Below are 22,045 nucleotides of genomic sequence, written 5' to 3'. Positions count from 1 at the left end.
TCCAACTGGGGGAAGAGAGCCCTGCCTTGCACAGTCCCGAGCCATAGGGTAAGCTGTGCGGGAAACATGGGGTGTCCCCGGGGCCTGGGAGGCGTCCTTGGGCAGCCACCAGGCCGCGCACAGAGGGGGGACCCACGTGCGCTCTTCCCTCTAGAAACACCTCGGGAGGGGAGGGGGGGGGACCGGAGACCCGAGAGCCCACGCCCCTCGACACGCACTTGGTGACCACGGCGATCTTGACCCCGAAGACCCCCGTCTGCTTCCGGGACGGCATCCTCTTCAAGCTGAACTCCCTGCTGGTGAACTTCACCGAGAGCTTCACCTCGATCTGGGGGAGGAGATGGCACGGCCCTCTCGCCCGCTGGTCCTCACAGCCCAGGACCCGGGGCGAACCTTCCCACCCGGGGCAAGCAGGCCCGCGTCCCAGCGCCAAGCGGGATCCCCGACCAGAAGCCCCGGACCGAATCAGCACGAGCAGGCCGGTGCCGGCGGTTTAAGGACCGCCTTTGACGGAACCTCCCCCCACAGCCCCATTGCTTCTCTTTTTAATTTAATTTTTTTAATTTTTTGCTTGCTTCTCTCTCTCTGTCTCTGTCTCTCTCCCTCTAAAATGTCTTAGACTTGCCAATTCACTTTTTGGTTTCTGTGTGTTGATCCTCACCCGAGGGTATTTTTCCATTGATTTTTAGGGAGTGGAAGGGAAAGGGAGAGACAGAGAGAGCAAAGGCCCTGAGGACTCGTCAGGGGATCAGTTCCCACAGGCGGAGGCCCTGCCTGTCCGGGCAGAGCCACCAGCCTCGTGTTCGGGAGGGATGCTCAGTGCCCGGCCGCTGGCTGCACCCCACACGCCACGGGGATCCCTCCCTCCCTCCCTCCCTCCCTCCCTCCCTCCCTCCCTGTGCAGCGACTCTGCTCCCCGGGCCTCCTCGCCCTCCTCCAGCCCCACCTCCCTCCTACACGCGCCCGGGCCGTGCTGACCTGCTGGGGTGAGCGGGTGCCCACAGAACCCCGCGGGTACATACCCCGTTCATGGCGATGACCGTCCGCTGCCAGTCTCTGTCCTGCAGGGCCTGGGGGTCCAGCTGAAAGCACGGAGTCGCGATTACCAGAGGCCCCGGGACCCGTGCCGAGGCCCCGCCGGGCCGCCGCCCACGCCCGCTGCTTCTCCACACCCACGTCGCCATCAGAGCCGCGCCTGGGCCAGCACCTCTATCCAGGGCCAAGGGGCCCCCGGAGGGGAGAGGACCTGCTGGGCACCTGGGACCCCGAGAGCCCTCCTGCTCCCAACCGCTGTCCTCTGGGGCCCGGAGACACCCTGTGTATGAGGTGGTGACGGCTCGGGGCCCTGTTCCCTGCTCCCCACTCCCATCTGTCCAGATGGGAGCTGAAGGCCATGCTGGCAGTCCAGGAGCTGGGGGCCCCCTGCCCCCCTCGTCAACCCTCACAGGTGCTACTACCTACGCTCAGCCGGGGCTGAGTCGTCGGTTTAAGTGACAATTCTGGAAGCCCCATTTCAAGTAGAACTGCCTGTGGGCAATGCCACCCAGAAGCTCGGGCCACGGCTCCTCCCACAGCGTGCGCTGCGGTCTGGCTGTGGGGCCTGGCGCCCAGGAGGGGCCTCCCGCCTGGGCCAGGCTTGTGGCTTAGAGTCTGGCCCGGAAGGAGCCAGAGCCCAGCTCCGAATCATGACGCTAGAGACTCAGGGCGCTGGTCTGCAGGACTCGGCTGTTCAAGTCACCTAAGGAGCGCCCAGGCTGGCTGGCTAGTGGCTGAGCGCCGACCTAGGAACCAGGAGGTCACGGTTCGATTCCGGCCAGGGCACAGGCCCAGGTGGCGGGCTCCATCCCCAGTGTGGGGCCTGCAGGAGGCAGCCGATCTATCTCTCTGGCCCTCTCCCTTCCTCTCTCTAAAAATCAATAATAAAAAAAAATAAATCAAAGAACTGAGACTTGGCCAACGCAGCCGATAAGCAAAGGGACAGGGGACGGAGGGGAAGGAGGCATCCACAGCAGAGGCACCGGCCAGACACAGCTCCCCCCGCGGGGCCACCACAGCCCCCCGGCCCACCTTGCCCTTGCACAGGAGGTTCCGAAGGTGGGCCCACAGGGTGGTGCCCGGAGCACACAGGTGCTTATCCGCACAGGCGGCCGGGCTCCGGTGAAAACAGCGCAGGAGGCCCCGCACGGCGGCGGGAGCGGCCGGCGCCTTCCGCATCCTCGTCCCGCTGGCTGGTGGCTGGTCGGAGGGCGAGCGAGAGCGCGGCTGGGCGGGAGGCTGGACGGGCAGCCCCGGCCTCCGCAGCCTTTTGACTGGGGTTCGGGGGAAGCCCGCCCCTGCAGCCTGGCTCGCCAAGGTCAAAGCTTCCTATGACCCTTGAGTTTTCGACTATTTTTTTGTCTTTTTTTTTGTCTCTGCTTGGAAAACACAGCCCCGCCGGCAGCCGATTGGTTACGGGAACTGTGTCGCATCACGGTTTTCTCTAAAGCCCAGAAGAGCCCGATTTCCTTCTCCGGGCCGGTTTCCTGTGGGCGCCTTGGAAACGCTGAGTAACGCGGCCGCTGGCCCGTGCCTCTGCCTGGGCACCCCCAGGGCCTGCACCACCCCAGCCGGTTACCCCAATAATGGCATGCCTTGCCTCGGATGGACAGAGCCGAGGACACCCCACGCCTGTCCCCCCTGGATAGCTGGCCCGGTGATGAGGGGATTCGGTGCCATCGTCCACCCCCCCCCCCCAGCACCAACATCCAGACCCCCCACCTCCCGGCCCCAGAGGCCGCGGCAGGAGCTGGCCTGCAGGTGAGACCCGGGCCATGGGCCGCAGGCCACAGGGGGCTCCGCCCGGGGCCCGTCCCTCGCCGTGGCCCTGGACGGCGGCTCTCGTGGGAGAGGCCACCCCCGGGCTGGCTCGGTTCCAAAGCACAGAGCGTGCCGAGCAGAGCGGAAGCAGCCAGGAGAATAACACGGCGACGGGGAGGCTGAGCGTCGCCCCGCGGCCCCAAACAACAGTCAAGGCTGGCAAGCTCTCTCGGTGACAGAAAGCGGCGGCCAAGTAAACAAGTGGGGGGTTTGGGAAAACAGGCGGCCGAGCAGCCAGCACAGGAAGGGGAGGTCTCGGGGGAGATGAGAGGGTGCTCCCGACACCACCTCGGGGTCTCCGGCCGCAGCGCCACTGGGGGATGGGGCCTGGGCGGCGGGGGAGGTCGGCTCACTCCCAGTGTTCTCAGGAGAATGGTCTGGATCCTGCGCGTCTCCCCAGAGCTGTGGGGCTGGCGGCCGGCTGCCCTGAAGTCTGCCTAGGAAACTACTCTTTGGGGCTCCATGGTTGAGCGTCGACCTCTGAACCAGGAGGTCAGGGTTCGATTCCCGGTCAGGCTGCGGGCTGGATCCCCAGTGTGGGGCGTGCAGGAGGCAGCCGATCCAGGATTCTCTCATCATTGATTTTTCACTCTCTCTCCCTCTCCCTTCCTCTCTGACATCCATAAACACACATTAAAAAACAAAACAAAACAAAAACACCTTCCCTTTGCACCCATCCCAGGAGGCGGGGGGTGGGGGGGTGGGAGAGAGGTGTGGGGGGGGAGGGGGGAGGGGGGGGGAGGGCCCGTCCAGGCAGGGCAGACACTGATGCCGCCTGCAGCAGCCTGGCCGAGGACCAGAGCTGCCCTGCAAGGCCAGCTGGGGCACCCGTGGCCCGGCACGGGGCACCCACTCCCCCGCCCCCCGCTGAGGGGTGGGGGCGGCACGGAGCTGTGCTCAGGAGGAAGTGCCAGTCGCTCCTCACCCGCCTCCTTGGAGACGGAGGCCCCCCTGTGCCGTCAGCGCTGGAAGGGACTGAGCGCTTCCCCCGCTCCTGACTGAGCCCCACACGTTTGCACATCACCTACTTCCTGGGGCGGTTTTCTTTCTTAAAATAAATTGTATATATATATATATAAAATTTATATATATTGGACCTATATATATATATATATATGTATGTAATTTTTTAAAAATTTATTTCAGAGAGGAAGGGAGAGGGAGAGAGAGAGAGAAACATCGATGATGAGAGAGAATTATGGATTGGCTGCCTCCTGCACGCCCCACACTGGGGATCGAGCCCGCAACCCGGGCCTGTGCCCTGACCGGTCATGTGAACTGTGACCTCCTGCTTCACAGCCGGTGCTCAGCCACGGAGCCCCGCCGGCCGGGCGTCTGGACCGATTCTTGCCCCGTCAGACAGCCCATGGGGAGCTGCGCCTTCCCCTCCTCACAGGGAGTGCTCTCCACTCAGCTTAGGAGTCCAAGTGCGTATGGGGGGCAGGGAGCACCTGGGGGGGAATAGGCCATGCACTCCCCACCCCACCAGCTCTCCACCCCACCCACCGCGAGCAGCAGACCGCCCGCCCGCCCACGTGGCACTAGGGAGGCGCCGGAAGAGACTGGGAAAAGCCTGGTCTCAGGGGGGCTGGGTTCCAGGCATGGACGTGCTCGGCCAGGCACCCCACACAGCAGCACCCACAGGGTCAGGGAGCAGGAGGCCTGGCTGGGGTGGCGGGGCCTCATCACCTCTCCTCCTCCTCCTCTTCCTCCCCCTCCTTCCTCCTGGGGATCCCGGTGCATGACAAGCCGCCGGGAGCCCAGGTCTCCGGGAGCCCAGCCAGCCCACTCTGGCCTGAGTCACAAACATCCTCTACCACGCCGGGCGGGATTCTTTCCTGGCTGACGATGCTCGGGGGCCAGACTTCCCATCAGCCCTCGCTCCGAGGCAGAGACCAGGGGTGGGGCCCAGCCGCCTTCTCCACTAACAACGACCACAGGTAAGAATGGCAGCAGCTGCGGACACCGAAGGGCCCACCCCAAGTACAGGTGCGGACACAGACGGACACACGGACACACACACACACACACACACACACACACACACACACCCCTGGATGGCGAGGTGACTCCACGCGGCCACAGGAGGGGCGGCAAGGGAGCCGACAGCCAGTCCCTCCTGGAGCAAACCCTCGCCAGGCTGCCCTGAGCCCCGTTCTCCAGCGAGGCCTCCTCCGTCCTCGGGCACAGCCTCACGAGCCCAATGACAAGACGGCAAGAACCCTGCCACGTCGGTTCAGCCAGAGTCCACCCCTGACAGCTGATGGCCCTTAACAACTGACCGAATCCCGTCTTCTCCCCTGGCCCCCAGGGGGTGTCTGACCCCTGACCCCGCCCTGGCCTGCCTTGGACAGGAATCCCATTAGGTCCGTTCAGCCAGAACCCTCCCACCCTGATCGATGTTTTCTCTGACTTCCGTCCACTGACACCCCCTCACCCTACTCCTGGGCTAGGAATCCCCACTGTTCCTTGTCGGGTTCGGCGTTGAGCCGCACCCCACTCCCCTGTGGCAAAACCCCACGGCGGTGCTCCCTACACTTATCTCGGGAGTCCCTGGATCTGGGGGTGGGGGACAGGAAGTGACTGTCCGTGGGAACCAGGACATGGTTTTGGGGTGATGGGAATATTCTACAACTGGACTATTGGTGAGAAATAAAGTCTATTATTATTATTATTATTATTATTGTTTTTTAATCCTCTCCCAAGGATATTTTCCCATTGTTTTTTAGAGAGAGTGAAAGGGAGGGAGAGGATAGAGAGAGGAACACCAATGTCAGAGAGACACTTTGACTGGTTGCCTCCTGCACGCGTCCTGACTAGGGCCAGGGATCGGATCGAACCTGAAATCCAGGTGTGTGCCCTTGAGCAGGAATTGAACCTGAAATCCAGGTGTGTGCCCGGGCCGATGCTCTAACCACTGGGCAATACCAGCCAGGGCCAGATCGTTACGCTTTGCCCAGAAGCGCCGGCCTCGTAACCGTTGGCCTTGAGGAACCAAAGCCCAGCTGGAAAAACATGTGGAACTGGACTTCCTTTGGGGACACCGGGGCCTAACAGACAGACAGACGGACAGACGGGGCGGAGGCGGCGCGGCCTCACCTGGACCTGGCCCTTGCCCATGATCCGGTCGGTGCTCTCGCCGTCCTCCTTGGCGATCTTCGTCTTGTTGTAACACTTCTCGTAGCACAGGAGCCGCAGGGTCTGGGAGCCTTCCAGCTCGATCTCGAACTCCTGCAGCGCCGAGGAGGAAGGACAGTCCCGCGTGAACGGCCGGGCCCGGGGGCGGCCGTCACTGCCGCCGGCCGAAGGGGCCCTCCGCGGGGTGGCGTCTCCCCAAACCGCTTCCTCGCTGCCCCCGGAGGACCCGGGCCTCGAGGCCGCCCTCACTCCAGCCCTGGGATGCAGACCCCAGACGCCACGGCCCTGTGAGCATCCCACGGCGACCCTGTCTGGATGCTTCTGGATGCTCCGAGGGACTCATTTTGCTGCTGTGGTTAATCCTCACCCGAGGATATTTTCCCACGGATTTTTAGGGAGCGTGGAAGGGAGAGGGAGAGACAGAGAGAAACACCGATGGGAGAGAGACCACGGATGCGTGCAACCACTGATCCAGGCAACGGCGGCCGAACGACTCTCAAACCTAACCCCAGCCCCTGAAGCCAGCATCTCACAGGGCAGTGGGTCCCCACACGGCCTGACCAGCTCAGGGGAGGCAGCTACTGAGGCGGACATTGTATGGATGGCCTTGGGGAGATGATGACGTGTCCGCGTAGGTTCACTAACACATGTCCCACTGCAGGGGCTGTGTGTGTGCATGTGTGTATGTATGCATGTGTGTGCGTGTGCATGCATGTGCGTGCACATGTGTGTGGGGGGCAGAGGGTATAATGAGAAACCGCAGTCCTTTCTGCTCCCCTCTGTTGTGGACCCAAAGCGGCTCTCTCTGTGTGAAAGGGAAGGAACACGGCCGGTGCAGGTGATCCCGGAGAGGGAGGGGGACTTCAGAGGAAAGACCCGCCCCGAAGGCTTTCGGGTCGTCTCTGGGAGGCGTGTGGTGTCAACTTTCTCCCCCGTCACCCACAGACCTTCAGTCCGTTCTGCATCTCACACCGATGCGTCTGTGGGCTGGGGCGTTGTTGTTTTTTTATATATATACCCGTACTAGAGGTCTGGGGGTCCCTCAGCCTGGCCTGCGGGGATCAGGCCAAAACTGGCTCTCCGACATCCCCCGAGGGCTCCCGATTGCAGGAGGGTGCAGGCCAGGCCAAGAGACCCCACCAGTGCACGACTGAGCCAGGGAGGGGCCGCGGGAGGGCTCCAGGGCGTGTCTGGCCAGTCTTGCCCGGTCCCGATCAGCTGGATCCCAGCAGCAAGCTAACCTACCAGTCAGAGCATCTGCCCCCTGGTGGTCAGTGTGTGCCACAGCAACTGGTCGAACGGTCGAACCGTTGGACACTTAGCATGTTAGGCTTTTATTATATAGAATATATATATATATATATATATAACTGATTTCAGAGAGGAAGGGGGAAGGAGAGAGAGACAGAAACATCCATGATGAGAGAAAATCATGGATCAGCTGCCTCCTGCACACCCCCTACTGGGGATAGAGCATGCAACCCGGGCCTGTGCCCTTGACCAGGAATCAAACCTGGGACCCTTCAGTCAGCAGGCTGACGCTATATCCACTGAGCCAAGCCAGTGAAGGCTGGCGTGGGTTCTTGGTGGGAAATGGAGATGAGTGAGGGGAGGCGGGAGAAGAAAGCAGGTGTTTCTGAGCCAGAATGGGGTTGGGGGGGGCTGTGTGTGCCAGGAACAGGTAAGACCCTAGAGAAGCTGAAGGTCAGCCTGGGCAGTTGTCGGGTGACCCGCGGCTGTGGCACTCCTGTGTCTGGGTCCCTCACGCCCCCCCCGACCCCCCTACCTCACACCTGAACTCCCTGCATGATGTCTAGAACCCTCCTCCTCCCTGCCTGTTGGGTCACGACCCTCTTGCTCTCTGCAAAGCCTTCTGTGACGGATGCCCCTGGCTCTGACCCGTCCCTCCTGGCAGCAGCCACGCAGCCCTTTCTGCAGGGCCGCCCGGGGCTACCACGGCCAGGCAATGCCCTCCGCTTCCCGAGGCCCCAGCCCCCAGGAGGCAGCAGGTCCGACGACCTGAGCAGCGCATGCCGAGAACTGAGACCTGGGTTCTGGCCCCACCACCCCACTCGTCGCAGGGAACGGGGTGGCAGGCGTGGTGGTGGCAGCTCTGGGCAGCCTGGCAGCCTCCACCCCGCCCTCAAGCACGAGGCCCGAGGGCCAGGGCTGCTCCGGAGGCCTGGACATGGCACCTCTCCAAGATCTGGGGACGTCATCGAGACTGGCCCCTCCGCCATCCGGGGCTCCCGGCAGGCCGGCTGGGCACGTGGGCTACCCCACTGCGCTCCGAGGCGGAGGAAGGCAGAGGAGCGACCCGCACAGCCCGGGCCTGGGACCAGCACAGAGGCCCTCCCGGCGCCCAGGCCTCCACGCCCAGGCCCCGGCAGAGCCCCGAGCTTCCGGAAACCAAGTGGGTCACAGAAGGCTCATTCCCACTTCGCAGGAAAGATGCCATGGAAACGTCCCAAGTAAACACTCGGCGATAACAAAGGCAGCACAAAAGGCCCTTTTAAGTTCTTTTTCCAAACACTCCTCCAGCAGCATCGGTCACTTCTTTGTCATGGGGGAGGGGGGGAAGGGGAGGGGGGAGGGTAAACGACTCAGGAAGATGCAGATAACATCGCTAGGGCAAGTCACCCCTCCCCCAGGAGATTCCCGGAATGCTGGCGGCGCGGCCTTGGGGGGCGGGGGGACAAGGCCAGCAGCCGAGAACTGTGGGGAGGGGCTCCTCACCTCGTTCCAGTTGGGCTCAGCCGTGTCCCTGTAGACCCGCGTCTTGGCCTTGTTCACGAAATACCCAAAGGAGTCCACCTCCAGGGTGCAGTACAGATCTGCGGGGGCACAGAGGGGGACCACGTGCTGCCACTCGGCCCACACTTTGAAAAACGTATATATGTATTTTTTTATCGATTTCAGAGAAGGGGAAGGGAGAAATAGAAACATCCATAATGAGAGAGAATCACGGATGGGCTGCCTCCTGCACGCCTCCCACTGGGGATCGAGCCCACAGCCCGGGCAGGTGCCCCGAGCAGGGAATTGAACAGTGACCTCCTGGTTCATAGGTTGACGCTCAACCACTGAGCCACATTTGGCCGGGCAACCCACATTCAAAAGAGCAGGCGTTACTTTTGAAATCAGAAAAAATGGTCTTGATTTTCTTTCTTCTTTTTTTTTTTTTGGTTAATCCTCACCCGAAGATGTTTTTCCCATTGATTTTTAGAGAGAGTGGAAGGGAGAGTGAGAGACAGAAACATCGATGGGAGAGAGACACATAGATGGGCTGCCTCCTGCCCGCACCCCAATGATGGGCGGGGAACCAAGGTACGTGCCTTGACCGGTAATCGAACCCGGGACCCCTCCCTCCGCAGGCCGACACGCTATCCACTGAGCCACACCAGCGAGGGCTCCACTGCGTTGTTGGTGGGAGGACCCCGGGAGTAGGAAGAAGGGGGGAGTCTGTGCAGGGAGGGAGGCAGGACGGATGGGCCCCTGGACACACCAGCATTTAGGCAGGGGACGGCACGGGAGGCACCGAACCACTGTGCGTGCTGCCGCGCTGGTGTAACCTGCACGCTGCACAGCCAGCCACGGTGAGGGCACGGCGGGAGGGTCTGCAGTGAATTCAAACACTGTGCCCACCCCACGGGGGTCTGGGCTGCACCGGGAGGGACACACACGTGACCGGCCCTCACTGCTCTAACCACTCCAGGAGCTGGGAGAGGCCCCCCGGGAGGGACGCATCAGAGCAGCCAAAGCCACTCTGCCCATCGGGACCCAGGTGCCCCTGACCACCGCCCGCCCGGCTGGGAGCCTCCCTCCCTGGTCTGTCTGTCTGCAGCCACTCCAGCCCCTGCAGTGACAAGTCCCGCCAGCAGGGGGCAGCGCACCAGCTCCCAGGACTGGAGACAAGCATGGGAAAGGGCAAGGTCCGCCCCAGGAACACAACTCCACACCCAGGGCCGGCCCGCCAGGGGTCAGGGGTCACAGACGCCTGATGGTAATTCGAGCCACTTCCCTGGTTCCCACACCCTCTGGCTCCTCGCCCTGCCCAGCCGCCTTCCTTCCCAAACCTTCCCAAACCGGCCACTTACTTGAGCTCTGCTTAAAGCCGGTGGCCGAGTGGACGATGACATTCAGGAAGCCGTAGAGGCCAGGAGACTCGTCGTCTGTGCAGGAGACCAGAGAGGGGAGCGTCAGTCCTGAGAGAGGGCGGCGGGGGACAGGCTCGGCGTCCCCATCCACCCTGGGGGGGCACCCTGTGGTCATCATGTGCCCAGCAGGGGGGGGGGGCGGGGAGGGGGAAGCAAGGCGATGCCAGAGACCGGAACATCCACGTGGCCTCTGTCTTGGGGACCTTAGGATCTAGCGTTTTTTTGTTGTTGTTTTTAAATATATGTTTATGGATTTCACACAGGAAGGGAGAGGGAGAGATTGAAATATCAATGATGACAAAGAATCACTGATTGATTGGCTGGCTCCTGCACGCCCCCTACTGGTGATCAAGCCCGCAACCCGGGCATGTGCCCTGGCCAGGACAGAATTGAACCGTGACCTCTTGGTTCGTGGATCGATGGCTCAGCCACTGAGCAACACCAGGGAGGCAGGCTCTGGCTGTTTTCACAACACAGGCAGGTCAGTGACCGAGATGAAATGTGACAAGAACAGGAGAGGGGTCACGGTAGCGTGTGACATGGATGGGGGGGCATGTGTGCACATGTGCACAGGCACATACCTGTGTGTGCGACCCAGTGTACACCAGTGTGTGCAACAGGGAACCAAAGGTGCTGGCTGGGGGGCTGGGGGGCAGGGGATGGGGACCAGCCCTGGTGCCCGAGGAGTCGGAGGAGTGTCTCGGGATGGGGGCGGGTGATGGGTCTCCTCAATCACCAGCCCTGGGGCCAGACAGCTCCTGACCTGCCCCGCCCACTCCTGGGAGAGGCCAGTGGGGATGGAAGCCCCGGTCCCCAGGAGAGACGGACGGACAGCAGAAAGGGACGTGCCCTGGGGGGAAGTGGGGGTTGGGGGGGGTAGGCCCACCTTCTTTGTTGATGGTCAGCGGGATGCAGTGGACCGTCTGGAGTTTGACGCACGAGTTGGTCAGCATCTGCAGCTCCACGGACGTCAGGGAGAAGCTTTTGAAACCTGAGGGGGGGGGGGGGGCGCATCTGCACAGGCGCTCGGACCTTTCCGGACACCCGGGGACGCTTTCTGATGCCGCCCCAGCCCCGCCCCCAACGGAACCCTCGGCGCACCCTGGTGAGAGGGCACGACAAGAGGGCGTGACCTGCTCCCCGCGAAGGAACTGGTGCGTGACAGAGCGAGCCATGGCCCCGGAGGGCGCAGAGGGCAGGAGAAATTCCAGCGTAACCCTTACAAACATGGGGTCAGCCCACAGGAGTTCTTTCTTCTCTCTTTTTAAAAAACATATACTTTTACTGACTTCAGAGAGGAAGGGAGAGAGGGATAGAAACATCAGTGATGAGAGAGAATCATGGATCGGCTGACTCCTGCGTGCTCCACACTGGGGATCGAGCCCGCAACCCGATGTGCCCTGACCGGGAATCGAACCCGGGACCCTTCAGTCCACAGGCTGACGCTCTATCCACTGAACCACGCCGGCCGGGCCCCCTAACATCTGACTTGGAGTCCCACTACTCGGGGGAGCAAGAAGGTCTGAAACCACAGGTGAGAACCGTCCGCCCTGACCCCCCGTCACGGGCTCTCTCCGCGGAGGCCACTTACACTTCTTCTGCTGCTCCCGGATGTTCTCTCGCCACTCGGCGCGCTCGTAGTCGGATGAGATCAGGAATGTGTAGCTCTGGGGGCAGGAGAACATGCCCCGTTACCTCCCCAGCTGAGCTGCTCCCTGTCACTGTCCACACGGGACACAACCCTCCGAGGCACGCGCACCTCTGTGCCTCTGGCTGGCCGGCCACAGCACAGGGGATATTACCAACGGACGGGAGCCAGGGACCAGGAGGCTCGGCCTGGGGGAGCGGACGGGGAGCAGGGGGAGCGGAAGAGGAGCAGGGGGAGCGGAAGGGGGGCGGGGGGAGCGGAGGGGGAGCAGGGGGGCCTGGACGGCAGAGCGAGCCCGCGGGGGGGGGGGGGGCACTGACCTTGCCGTTGCGGCTGTGCACCCGGAAGGCCATGCTGGGGGACATGAGCAGCAGCATGGATTCCTGCTCCGACAGCTTCTTCTTCAGCCGCTCGATGGCCTTGCTGCCCTTGTTGGCTCTCTGCGGGGAGAGGTCGCGGTCACAATCCCAGCCCGGGCGCCAGGGCCACCTGGTCCCGCTCGGCCAGGCCCCGCTTCCCCTGATGCTCAGCCCTTAGACGCCAGGGATGCCACTGGCAGCTCGGCCCAGCACAGCGCCTTGGTCAGCTGCTGCTGGCTCCAGGGTCAAGGGTCAAGGCCGGGCACAGGCTGCTGGACGTGCTCAGCCAACCTCCCTTCTTTTGTGAACCCTCCCAGGAGGATATTTCCCCATTGCTTTAGAGAGAGTGGAAGGGAGCGGAGAGAAAAACATCGATGTGAGACACACCGACTGGTTGCCTCCCATATGCGCCCTGACCAGGGCCGGGAATGAACCTGCAACCCAGGTACGTGCCCTTGACTGGGAATCGAACCCGAGACCCTTCGGTGCCCGGGCCGACGCTCTAACCACTGAGCATCACTAAGGCAGAGGAGCGACCTTTACAAACCTCCCTTCTTTCCATTTCTTCAAACCTGGACACGGTGCAGGGGGCCGCGGTCACCCCGAGGGCCCGCCCCACTCCTGGGACCACACGCATTTCAGCATCTGGCCCCCCGGGAGTGTGTGGGAGGGTTCTCACGGAGGGCCGGGTGCACCCCCAGGACCTGGGCGGGGAAACCCTGCCTGCCGTGTGCCCTGCGCCTCCCTCTGAATCCCCCCTCCCCCCGCCCCATCCCGGGCAGGCCTGACACTATGGTCACCATGGCGATGAGCATCCCGGTGGCAGCACACAGGGCTCCGCAGCCCCAAGGACAGGGCCTGGCTTCCCTCTGCCCTGCAGGTGGCAGGTCCCTCCGGAGGGACAAACCCCCTCACGCGCACCCCCTGCTGGTCTCCCCCACGTCGCTCCACCTGCTGGGTTTCCGGTGCAGCAGGCTGGCAGGTGGGTGAGTGAGGAGAACATCTGTCCTGCTGTGCCCACCTCCGTCAGGGTCCCCCGGACCAGGGCCCACCTCCTAGGGACCCGCCCCCTCTGCGGCCACTGCATGCGACCTGCTGTGGCCTGGGCCACTCCTCACTGGTCCTGAAACCCACGTCTCCCCAGCAACCACCAGGGGTCTGCCCGGGGCCGCCCAGGGCGCGTGGAGGGGCCGCACCCCACACCTGGGACTCTCTCCCCACCGAGGCAGCTGGGTCCCTCGCCCACGCCACGTTCTGGAAGGCTCCACGCCTGACGGGGGATGCCCGGCTGGTCCCAGAAACCAGAGGCGGGGGTCAGATGCCCCGTGGAGTCCGCCCCGTTGCCCGGGCGCCAGGGGCTGCCGCCTCCTGGAGCCGCGGAGCCCGGCCTCCTCCGCGCCCACCTTCTCCCTCTGGATGTCGCTCTTGATCTGCGAGATCTTGATCTTCATGGCGTCCAGCTCCTCGTCCACCACCAGGGGGATGGTGGGCGCCGCCTCGGACTCGTCCAGCGTCTGGAAGCTGAGGTCGGTGAGCGGGATGTACCACTTGCAGTCGTACTGCTGCGTTTTGCTGGGGGGGGAGGGGAGGGAAGGAGCAGGTGAACACGACCCCGCCTTCCTCTGCCGACGTCCCTGCTGTCAGAAGCCGAGAGCCCGACCTGCAACCCCAGCCCGGGGCCCGGGGGACAGGCTGGCAGGAGACCCCGGCCGACGCCAAGGACCCAGACTCGGAGATTCGTGGGCGTGGGCATGGGTGACGGAGGCCCCGGGGGGTCTGACAAGCCCCGAGTCCCCCAGGGAAGGAGTGATGGTGGCGATTCGCAGGCTCTGTGACGTGGGAGCCCGTTAAGGCCACACAATGACAGGCCCACAGAGGCCCCCCGAGTCCTAGGGTTTGGGGGGCTGCCGATCTACCCGGTGCAATCCCTTGCCTCGACGTGTGGGGAAACGGAAACTCTTTTTTCCTCTCCGTTTTTTTCTTTTTAAAAATTTTATTACTTTCAGAGAGGAAGGGAGAGAGAGAGAGAAATAGAAACAACGATGAGGAGAGAATCATGGATCGGCTGCCCCCGGCATGCCCCACCCTGGGGATCGAGCCTGCAACCCGGGCATGTGCCCTGACCGGGAATCGATCCGAGACCTCCTGGTTCACAGGTGGACACTGAGGCTCCTGGCCGAGTTGGATGATTAAATCCGCTCAGCACAGCAATGGCAGGTGGGGAAGAGGCCGGTTCTGATCCTTCCCAATGTCACCTTCCTTCCTCCACTCCAGCCCGAACACGCTGGGTGGTCTGATCCCTGGGAGGCTGTGTGCGTGCGTGCGTGCGTGCGTGCGTGTGTGTGTGTGTGTGTTTGGGGGTGTGTCTCTGCAGCCTACATTGAAATAACTTAGGAGCTGTCACCAGGTTTGTGGAAACTAAGGGCACAGCCATCCCCCATACCTGCCAGCCTGCGCCACACCCTGCAGCTCCCCACCTCCCCCCACACACCAGTCACTCCCACTTCCCGAGTCCTCCAGTGAGACCGGACCCCGACCCAGAAGGTCTCCAGGTTGTTAGTGATGACCTTGAACCTGAGCCTGGCCTCCCGTTCAGGTGGAAACAGAATGCAGCTCAGAGAGACCACCTGGCCACACAGGGACTGCCCTCCGCCGGCTCACGTTGAAAGAAAAAACAACAACAAAAGACAAGCAAACCAGGGCCCGACCAGCATGGCTCAGCGGTTGAGCGTTGACCTATGAATCAGGGGGTCACAGTTCGATTCCAGGTCAGGGCACGTGCCCATGTTGCGGGCTCCATCCCCAGTCGGGGGCGTGCAGGAGGCAGCTGATCCATGATTCTCTCTCATCATTGATGTTTCTCTCTCTCCCTCTCCCTTCCTCTCTGAAACCAATAAAAGTGTATTTGAAACAAAAACAAACAACAACAAACCAGCTTTCCTCTGTGTATGAAGCCAACCCCGCGCCCCCAGGGCCTCCCCAGGATGGGACAGGCTGGCGGTCACTCACCCTCCGCTCTGCTTCTTGAGCTTGGTGCAGAGGAGCAGGTCGGTGAACAGGAAGACGTGGCGCAGCTTTCGGGCGCCCTCCACCAGCTCCACCATGAAGCTGTCCTTCAGCAGCTGCCTGTGCTGCGGGGCGGGGCGGGGCGGGCAGGGGCCAGGGTTAGGGCCGCGGCCTCCACTCCCTCCACCTCCAGCCTCAGACCCGCGTTCCGGGGCGAGCCTCCATCTCATCGGCCCGAGAACATACGTGCCACGCAAGCTCTCCTCCGCCCACCAGTTTCCCAGCTGCTCCTGGGAGCCTGGCCTGTGGAAGAGGGCACGTGGATGGGGAAAGGCCACTGGCCTGAGGCCGGGAGGGCGGGTGCCCGTCTGTGTGGAATGATGGCAGGAAATGCCCTCGAGGCAGGGCCGCCTCGGCCTCTCCGAGACGCAACTGAGACCCAGACTGGGCACGGGGCCAGCCCGTGAAGGACGGGGCGTGGCCACACAGGCCCCACAGTGAGAAGAGCCTGGCACTCGGGTAAGGATAGGGCAGCCTGGCCTGGCCGTCGTGGCTCAGTGGTTGAGCATCAGCCTATGAACCAGGAGGTCCCGGGTTCGATTCCTGGTCAGGGCACATGTCAGGGATGCAGGCCCCATCCCCAGTGGGGGGTGTGCAGGGGGGCAGTCGATCCATGAATCTCTCTCATCATTGATGTTCCTCTCTCTCTCCCTCTCCCTTCCTCTCTGAGATCAATAAAAAATATTTAAAAAATTAAGTTCAAAAGAACTGAGCTCCTAGCCCTGACCGGTGTGGCTCAGTGGATAGAGCCTCGGCCTGCGGACTGAAGGGTCCCAGGTTTGATTCCGGTCAAGGGCATGTACCTTGGTTTAGGGCACATCCCCAGTAGGGGGTGTTCAGGAGGCAGCTGATAGATGTTTCTCTCCCATCGATGTTTCTAACTCTTTATCCCTTTCCCTTCCTCTCTGTAAAAAATCAATAAAATATATTTTTTAAAAAAACACAACTGAGCTCCTGGCCACCACCAGCAGAGGGCACCCTACGCCCAGCTCAGAAGTGGCCTCAGGAGGGTCCCCTGGCAGGTTGGAAACACCCAGCCGGTCCCCTGCACTGACCACCCCCCAGCACCCCACTGGCCCACCTACTCTCCCTCAAGGCCTACCTCAGGCACCTCCATTCTCCACGGGCCACCCGAGTCGCCCTGCCGCTGGGCAGCCAGCACGCCCGCCCACTGGGCTGCGAGGACTTGGGGCTGACTGTGAGGAGCACCGGGCACCTCTGGGTGCCGACAGGTGGACTCGGTCAGCCGGCCCCTCCACACCCACCCGCCTGTACACACCCTCATCTTCCTAAGGGAAGCCTCAACGCCACGGGCGCCCGGCACGTCCAAGCCAGCACCCCTGCCCCTGCGGCGTCCCGGCCTGAGCCCCCCAAATCTGTGTGCTGCTGCCCCCCAAATCTGCCTCCTCTCTGACTCATCCAGGCCGAGCAGGTGGAGATGGTGCCTACAGGGCACCCCCAAAAGCCCAGGCTGAGGGAGGCTCCTTTCCGCTCCGTAGAACACTGCCAGAGCAGCTAGAAACAGGAGCCCCCAAACCCGGCGGACACACAGCGGACTCGGGGTGGGGTGCCCCTCAGTGCCTAAGACTCGGGCAGTGCCCCGAGCCCCGGGGGCCTCCCGCAGCCTCGCTGTGGGACCTGCTGTGTCGGAGCAGTCCGTCAGTGAATCTCTCTCATCACCGAGGTTCCTCTCTCTCTCCCTCTCCCTTCCTCTCTGAAATCAATAAAAAAACATTTAAAAAAATCAAGTTCAAAAGAACTGAGCTCCTGGCCACCACCAGCAGAGGGCACCCTACGCCCTCTGGATGGAGGGGACAGCTCCCTCCTCAAGGCTCTTCCCGGGGAGGTCCCCTCCCCACCCCCCACCCAGACAGCTGACGGGGAGACCCTGGGCACGTGGGAGCTTCCCGCTCCGCACACAGGGAGCCGCTCCCAAGGAGGATGGGGACCCCGAGCCTCCTGCCCGGGAGCGAGCTGCCCCGCAGCCTGACCCCAGCCCCGGGCGCACGAACCACAAGAAAGAGGAGGAAGTGGCTCTCAGCGGCGGCCGCCCCCCGGGTTCACCACCAGGCCGAGTGCGACTTCCGACAGGGGATGCTCACGGCGGAGGCCAGCCCTGCCTGGCATCGCTGCTGCCTCACTCCATGCCACCCGCTGGGGATGGCACCTGCCTGACCACGCCGGGCCACTCCCAGGAAGGGCAGAGGCCACCGGGCAGGCCGGGTCAGTACGTCCTGAGCCCTTCTGTTCCCTTTAAAATAGATTTTTACTGATCTCAGAGAAAACGGGAGAGGGAGAGAGAGCTAGAAACATCCATGGTGAGAGAATCATTGATGGGCTGCCTCCTGCATGGCCCCTACTGGGGATCGAGCCTGCAACCTGGGCATGTGCCCCAGGAATCGAACCCGGGACCCTTCAGTCCACAGGCCGACACTCCATCCACTGAGCCAAACTGGCCAGAGTCTGAGCCCCTCTGCTCTACACCCTCCCATCAATGCCGTGCAGGGAGATGGGGACCGGGCTGTCAGTGAGGGAGGAGGGAGGGGGAGGAGAACATGCCTGGCCGAAGACGTCACACACGTGTTCTTGATGCCACACATACACACCACGCACGCCTCCCTCTCTCTCCCATTTACATCCTTAAATCCGGCGACAACTGTTCTCGAATAAAGGAACACTCAGGAGACGCTAGGTGGTTCCAGGCAAACCATAGGCCACCCTCCTTCTCCCCTGTCTCCTCAGCGGGGACCCCGAGCTGGCAATGTGTGGGGAACGGAAGGGGTCCCCTGGACATAACCCCCGTGACGGAGAAAGAAAGAGGCGGCCGAGGGAGGCACACGCCTGCGAAACTCCACTCTGACACCCTGCACACAGGACTGGGCTCGACCCCGCCAGGGCCAGGGACCCCCAAAGGCAATGCGCTTCCTGTGTCCCACTGACCCGTCCAGGGTCAGTCCGCTGAGGACCAGAGGGGACCCTGCCTCCACGGCCCAGGGGGGCTGGGCCGGCCCCCTCCCCCGCGGCCACGCTTACCTCGCCTTTCTTCACGGTCATGGACTGCCGGCGGGGCGTGATCTCCTCGTTGATGCTGGACAGGAAGTTCTGGGAGATGCGCAGGGCGTCCTGCAGCAGGGGGTGGTCGGGGTGGCTGGGCGGGGTGTGCTTCAGCAGGTCCTGCGTGGGGTGGGGGGGGGGGCGAGAGGACGCGAGTCAGACAGCCTCGGCGAGGCCCTGGCACCGCCCTCTGTGGGCAAACCGCAGACACGCCGGGCTGGACCCAGGGCCACGGGCTCCAGGCATCGCTGCCACCTCTCACAGGCCCGGCCTCCGGGCAGCGCTGGGCGGGCCCTCCGGCGACAGGGCCCAACGGAACTCCCACAGCCCGGGGGTTCGCATGCTGCCAACGGGGGCTCCCACCCTCGGGGTCCAGGGCAGGCTGCCTCCACCTCGGCGCTGGTGACGTTCTGGGCTGAATGATTTTTTTTTTTTTTAAATCCTCACCCGAGGATATTTTCCCATGGATTTTTAGGGAGAGTGGAAGGGAGAGGGAGAGGCAGAGAGAAACATCGATGTGAGAGAGACACTTCGATGGGTTGCCTCCGGCACGCCCCCGACCAGGGCCTGGGCGGGGAGAAGCCTGCAACTGAGGTACGTGCCCTTGACCGGAATCAAACCCGGGACCCTTCAGTCTGCAGGTCGACCCTCTAACCACTGAGCCACACCGGCTACGGCTGATTCTTTTTTTTAAAAAATATTTTTATGGATTTGCGAGAAGATGGGAGAGGGAGAGGGAGAGAGAAACATTAAGAAATGATGAGAGAGAAACATGGATCGGCTGCCTCCTGCACAACCCACATTGGGGATGGAGCCCGCAACCCGGCCCTGTGCCCTGACTGGGAATCAACCCGTGACCTCCTGGTTCATAGGTCAATGCTCAACCCCTGAGCCACGCCGGCCGGGCTGGGCCGAATGATTCTCTGTGGTGGGGGTGGTGCTGGGTCCTGCAGGAGGTGGCACCCTCCCTGGCCTCACCCACCAGGTGCCAGTAGCACCTCCTCACCTGCAGTTATAACAACCAAAAACGTCCCCAGACACTGCCGCACGTCCCCTAGGGGGGACTCGGTCCTGGTCCCGAAGCACGGGGCAGTGCCAGGTCAGGAGGAAACACCCGCTCCCCCCTCCTGCCCCCCCAGCTCCTCCTCTGGTCGATAAGAGCCCGGACTCCTTCTCCACGAGGGATGCACGTGACTCCTCAAGGTCACCAGCTCCCTGGGTAGACACACAACCCCCTCCGCTCCCCAGCCCCGGCGCCCTCTGCACACACAGCCCACTCGCTCCCGGCAGCTCCGCCAGGGCGTTCCCCGCCAGGGCGCTCGGCGGGGCGCGGGCCTGGGACCATCACCGCGAGGGGACACGATGCGGGGCCTCCGAGACTCCGGCGAGCCCGCGGCCAGATCCTTCCGCACAGGAAACCTCATCTCCTCTCCCTCCGTCCGAAAGCTCGCAGTCGGAGGGTGGTGAGAAGTGACGGCCCGGCGTGCGAGGCTCAGGGCTGCACAGCTTGCTCTCAGTCTGTGCACGGCGTCTCCCGGGCGGTAGGAACAGTGGCCTGTGTGTTCCCTGGTTTTGTTTCTCACTATTAAGACAACCCCTTGCCTGGCCGGCGGGGCTCAGGGGTTGAGCATCGACCTATGAAGCAGGAGGTCACAGTTCAATTCCCGGTCAAGGGCACAGGCCCGGGTTGTGGGCTCGAGCCCCAGTGGGGGGCGTGCAGGAGGCAGCCGATCTCCATCTCTTCCTCTCTCTCTCTCTCTCTCTCTCTCTCTCTCTCTCCCTTCCTCTCTGAAATCAATAAAAACATTAAAAATAAAAGACAACCCATTCAGGGACTCCCCACCGCCTTCAGAAACAGCCCTACACGGCGGGGCCTCCCCAGGCTGGGAGGCGGTGGGCACCCTCCAGGCCCCGGAACGCACCCGCCATTGCACCCCACTCTGACCAACCTGGAGGCCCAGTTCCCACACGGACACAGCAAGGCCCTTCCCGCCCTGCCCCGCTCCAAGGGGAGCCCCTAGGACACCCCGAGAGCCTGCTGTTCCCCCACATTCCCCCTTCCCCCGTGAGCCCATGACGGCAGGGGCACCTCACGTCTGCATCTCCAGTGAAGGCAGGGAGCAGAGAAAGGGGAGTGGGGGCCCCTCATAAACACCCGTGTCCGCCCGAGGACAGCGGGCGCCGAGAGGCCGGGTGGGGAGGCGGGGACGCAGGACTCACGTGCAGGACCAGCGTGCTCCGCGTCACCCGGTCCACCGGCTTGTAGAGCAGGGCTGCGGGGAGAGGAGCCGCCGTGGAGAGGGCCGCCCGCCCCACCCGCTCACCCTCCCTGCGAGCGCACCCCGTGCTCAGCGATGAGGGCAAACCCCGAGCACCAGCGAGGCCGGTCCCGGGCGCTGGGCGTTCGGTCGGTGCCGTGAACGTGGAGCCCAGAGCTGCGGTCAGAAGCCGAGCCCCTGTGGCCGACTCCGTGACACCCGCTACACTGCTCCGTGTCCTCCTGGGGCTGGGGGGCCCGCCAGCACCCCGGCGAGGACGGGCCGGCGAGGGCCCCCCGGGAGCCAACCAGCTGCACGCCGCTCTCCCTCGCACAGCGTGGAGGCCTGACCGTGAGAACGCGGGAGCCAGCGCAGGGGCTGAGGTAGCTCTCAGCTCTCGTCTTTACGGCGGACACAGGGCCCGCTTCCCCCGGGAGCACCGCCCGCTGAGGCCCGAGGCTCCGCCGTGTCCCGGTACACACACCGGGTGCACGTCCGCCCGCGCCTCCCACGGCTCCTGTCCCCATTTCACAGACGGGGAGACTGAGGCTTAGCAGGGGGAAGCTCCGGGCAGCAGAGGCACCCCTGCTGTTCCCTGCGTGTGACTTCCCGCTACCCTAGCAACGGGGAGTGAGGGGCGACCCGTCACGCCCCACACCACCTTCCCCCGGAGAGGAGGCCGAGGGCAGGCCTGGGCGCCCTGGCTGCACCCTCTCTCCAGCCTCTGGGGGCCTGGGTGCTGCGAGGGTGCCATCTGTCCTCAACGTGTTTGTCATCGGAGAGGAGGGAAAAGACAGTCCTCCTTGGGGGCTACTGGGGACAACGTGAGGACATTTGGAACGCCCGGCGGCGCCTGGTTTGTGGGTGTCTGCGAACGCCCACCATTTTTCCTGTTTGTGACTACTGGTGGCAAGCTGCCCGACCTCTTCCTTCCCCACCCTGCCAGGCCCCGCTGCTCTGTCCTGGTCCCCGACATCGCCACGGGGAAGCCAGAGGGCGACCGGGCGGGCACCCAGCAAATGCCCCGTCTGCTCGCAGCGGCCGCCCCCCCAGGGCCGCGGAGAGGCCTCGGCAGGGAGAACTCACTTTCCAGGGAGTTCTTGGTCGTCTGGTCCTTGGCATCCTTGTTGCTTCTGGCTCTCAGGTTCTGAAAAGGAAAAAAAGGCACATTTTCACAGGGGCCGAGGCAGGCAGCGGCGATGTGGCGGGAAGTCCCAGGGTCGGGAACCTGCGGCGGGAACCCCGCCCTTCACTCCCCGCAAGGAACCCCAGACGCGGCAGGCCCAGGGCGTGGGTCCTGGGCCACGGTGTAAGACACAGGGCATGCGCCCGGCCGGCGTGGCTCCGTGGTGGAGCGTTGACCTAGGAACCAGGGGGTCACGGTTCAATTCCCGGTCAGGGCACAGGCCCGGGTTGCGGGCTCGATCCCCAGGGTGGGGCGGGCAGGAGGCAGCCCGTCCATGATGCTCTCTCATCACGGATGGGCTCTGCTTTTCTGAAACGTGGACGGAG

General features: G+C 63.3%; 1 protein-coding gene across 1 annotated transcript in view; it reads right to left on the bottom strand.

The window, feature by feature from the left end:
- The window catches only part of BCR (BCR activator of RhoGEF and GTPase), a 72,337-nt gene that overhangs the window by 6,170 nt on the left and 44,122 nt on the right, over positions 1–22,045 (bottom strand). The window contains exons 6-18 of the mRNA XM_079762622.1: positions 21,620–21,680; positions 20,496–20,548; positions 18,255–18,395; positions 15,165–15,286; positions 13,559–13,727; positions 12,117–12,236; positions 11,740–11,815; positions 11,035–11,139; positions 10,089–10,163; positions 8,731–8,828; positions 5,956–6,087; positions 1,023–1,082; positions 219–328 (exon numbers count right to left, since the gene is read on the bottom strand). Of these exons, the coding sequence (XP_079618748.1) occupies positions 219–328; positions 1,023–1,082; positions 5,956–6,087; positions 8,731–8,828; positions 10,089–10,163; positions 11,035–11,139; positions 11,740–11,815; positions 12,117–12,236; positions 13,559–13,727; positions 15,165–15,286; positions 18,255–18,395; positions 20,496–20,548; positions 21,620–21,680 (1,322 nt within the window). The remainder of the gene's footprint in view (positions 1–218; positions 329–1,022; positions 1,083–5,955; positions 6,088–8,730; positions 8,829–10,088; positions 10,164–11,034; positions 11,140–11,739; positions 11,816–12,116; positions 12,237–13,558; positions 13,728–15,164; positions 15,287–18,254; positions 18,396–20,495; positions 20,549–21,619; positions 21,681–22,045) is intronic.

This window comes from Cnephaeus nilssonii (assembly GCF_951640355.1).
Source record: "Cnephaeus nilssonii genome assembly, chromosome: 22".
NCBI classification, from domain to species: domain Eukaryota; kingdom Metazoa; phylum Chordata; class Mammalia; order Chiroptera; family Vespertilionidae; genus Cnephaeus; species Cnephaeus nilssonii.
Note: the sequence above shows the minus strand (reverse complement) of the source record. Positions and strands in the feature narration are given on the sequence as shown.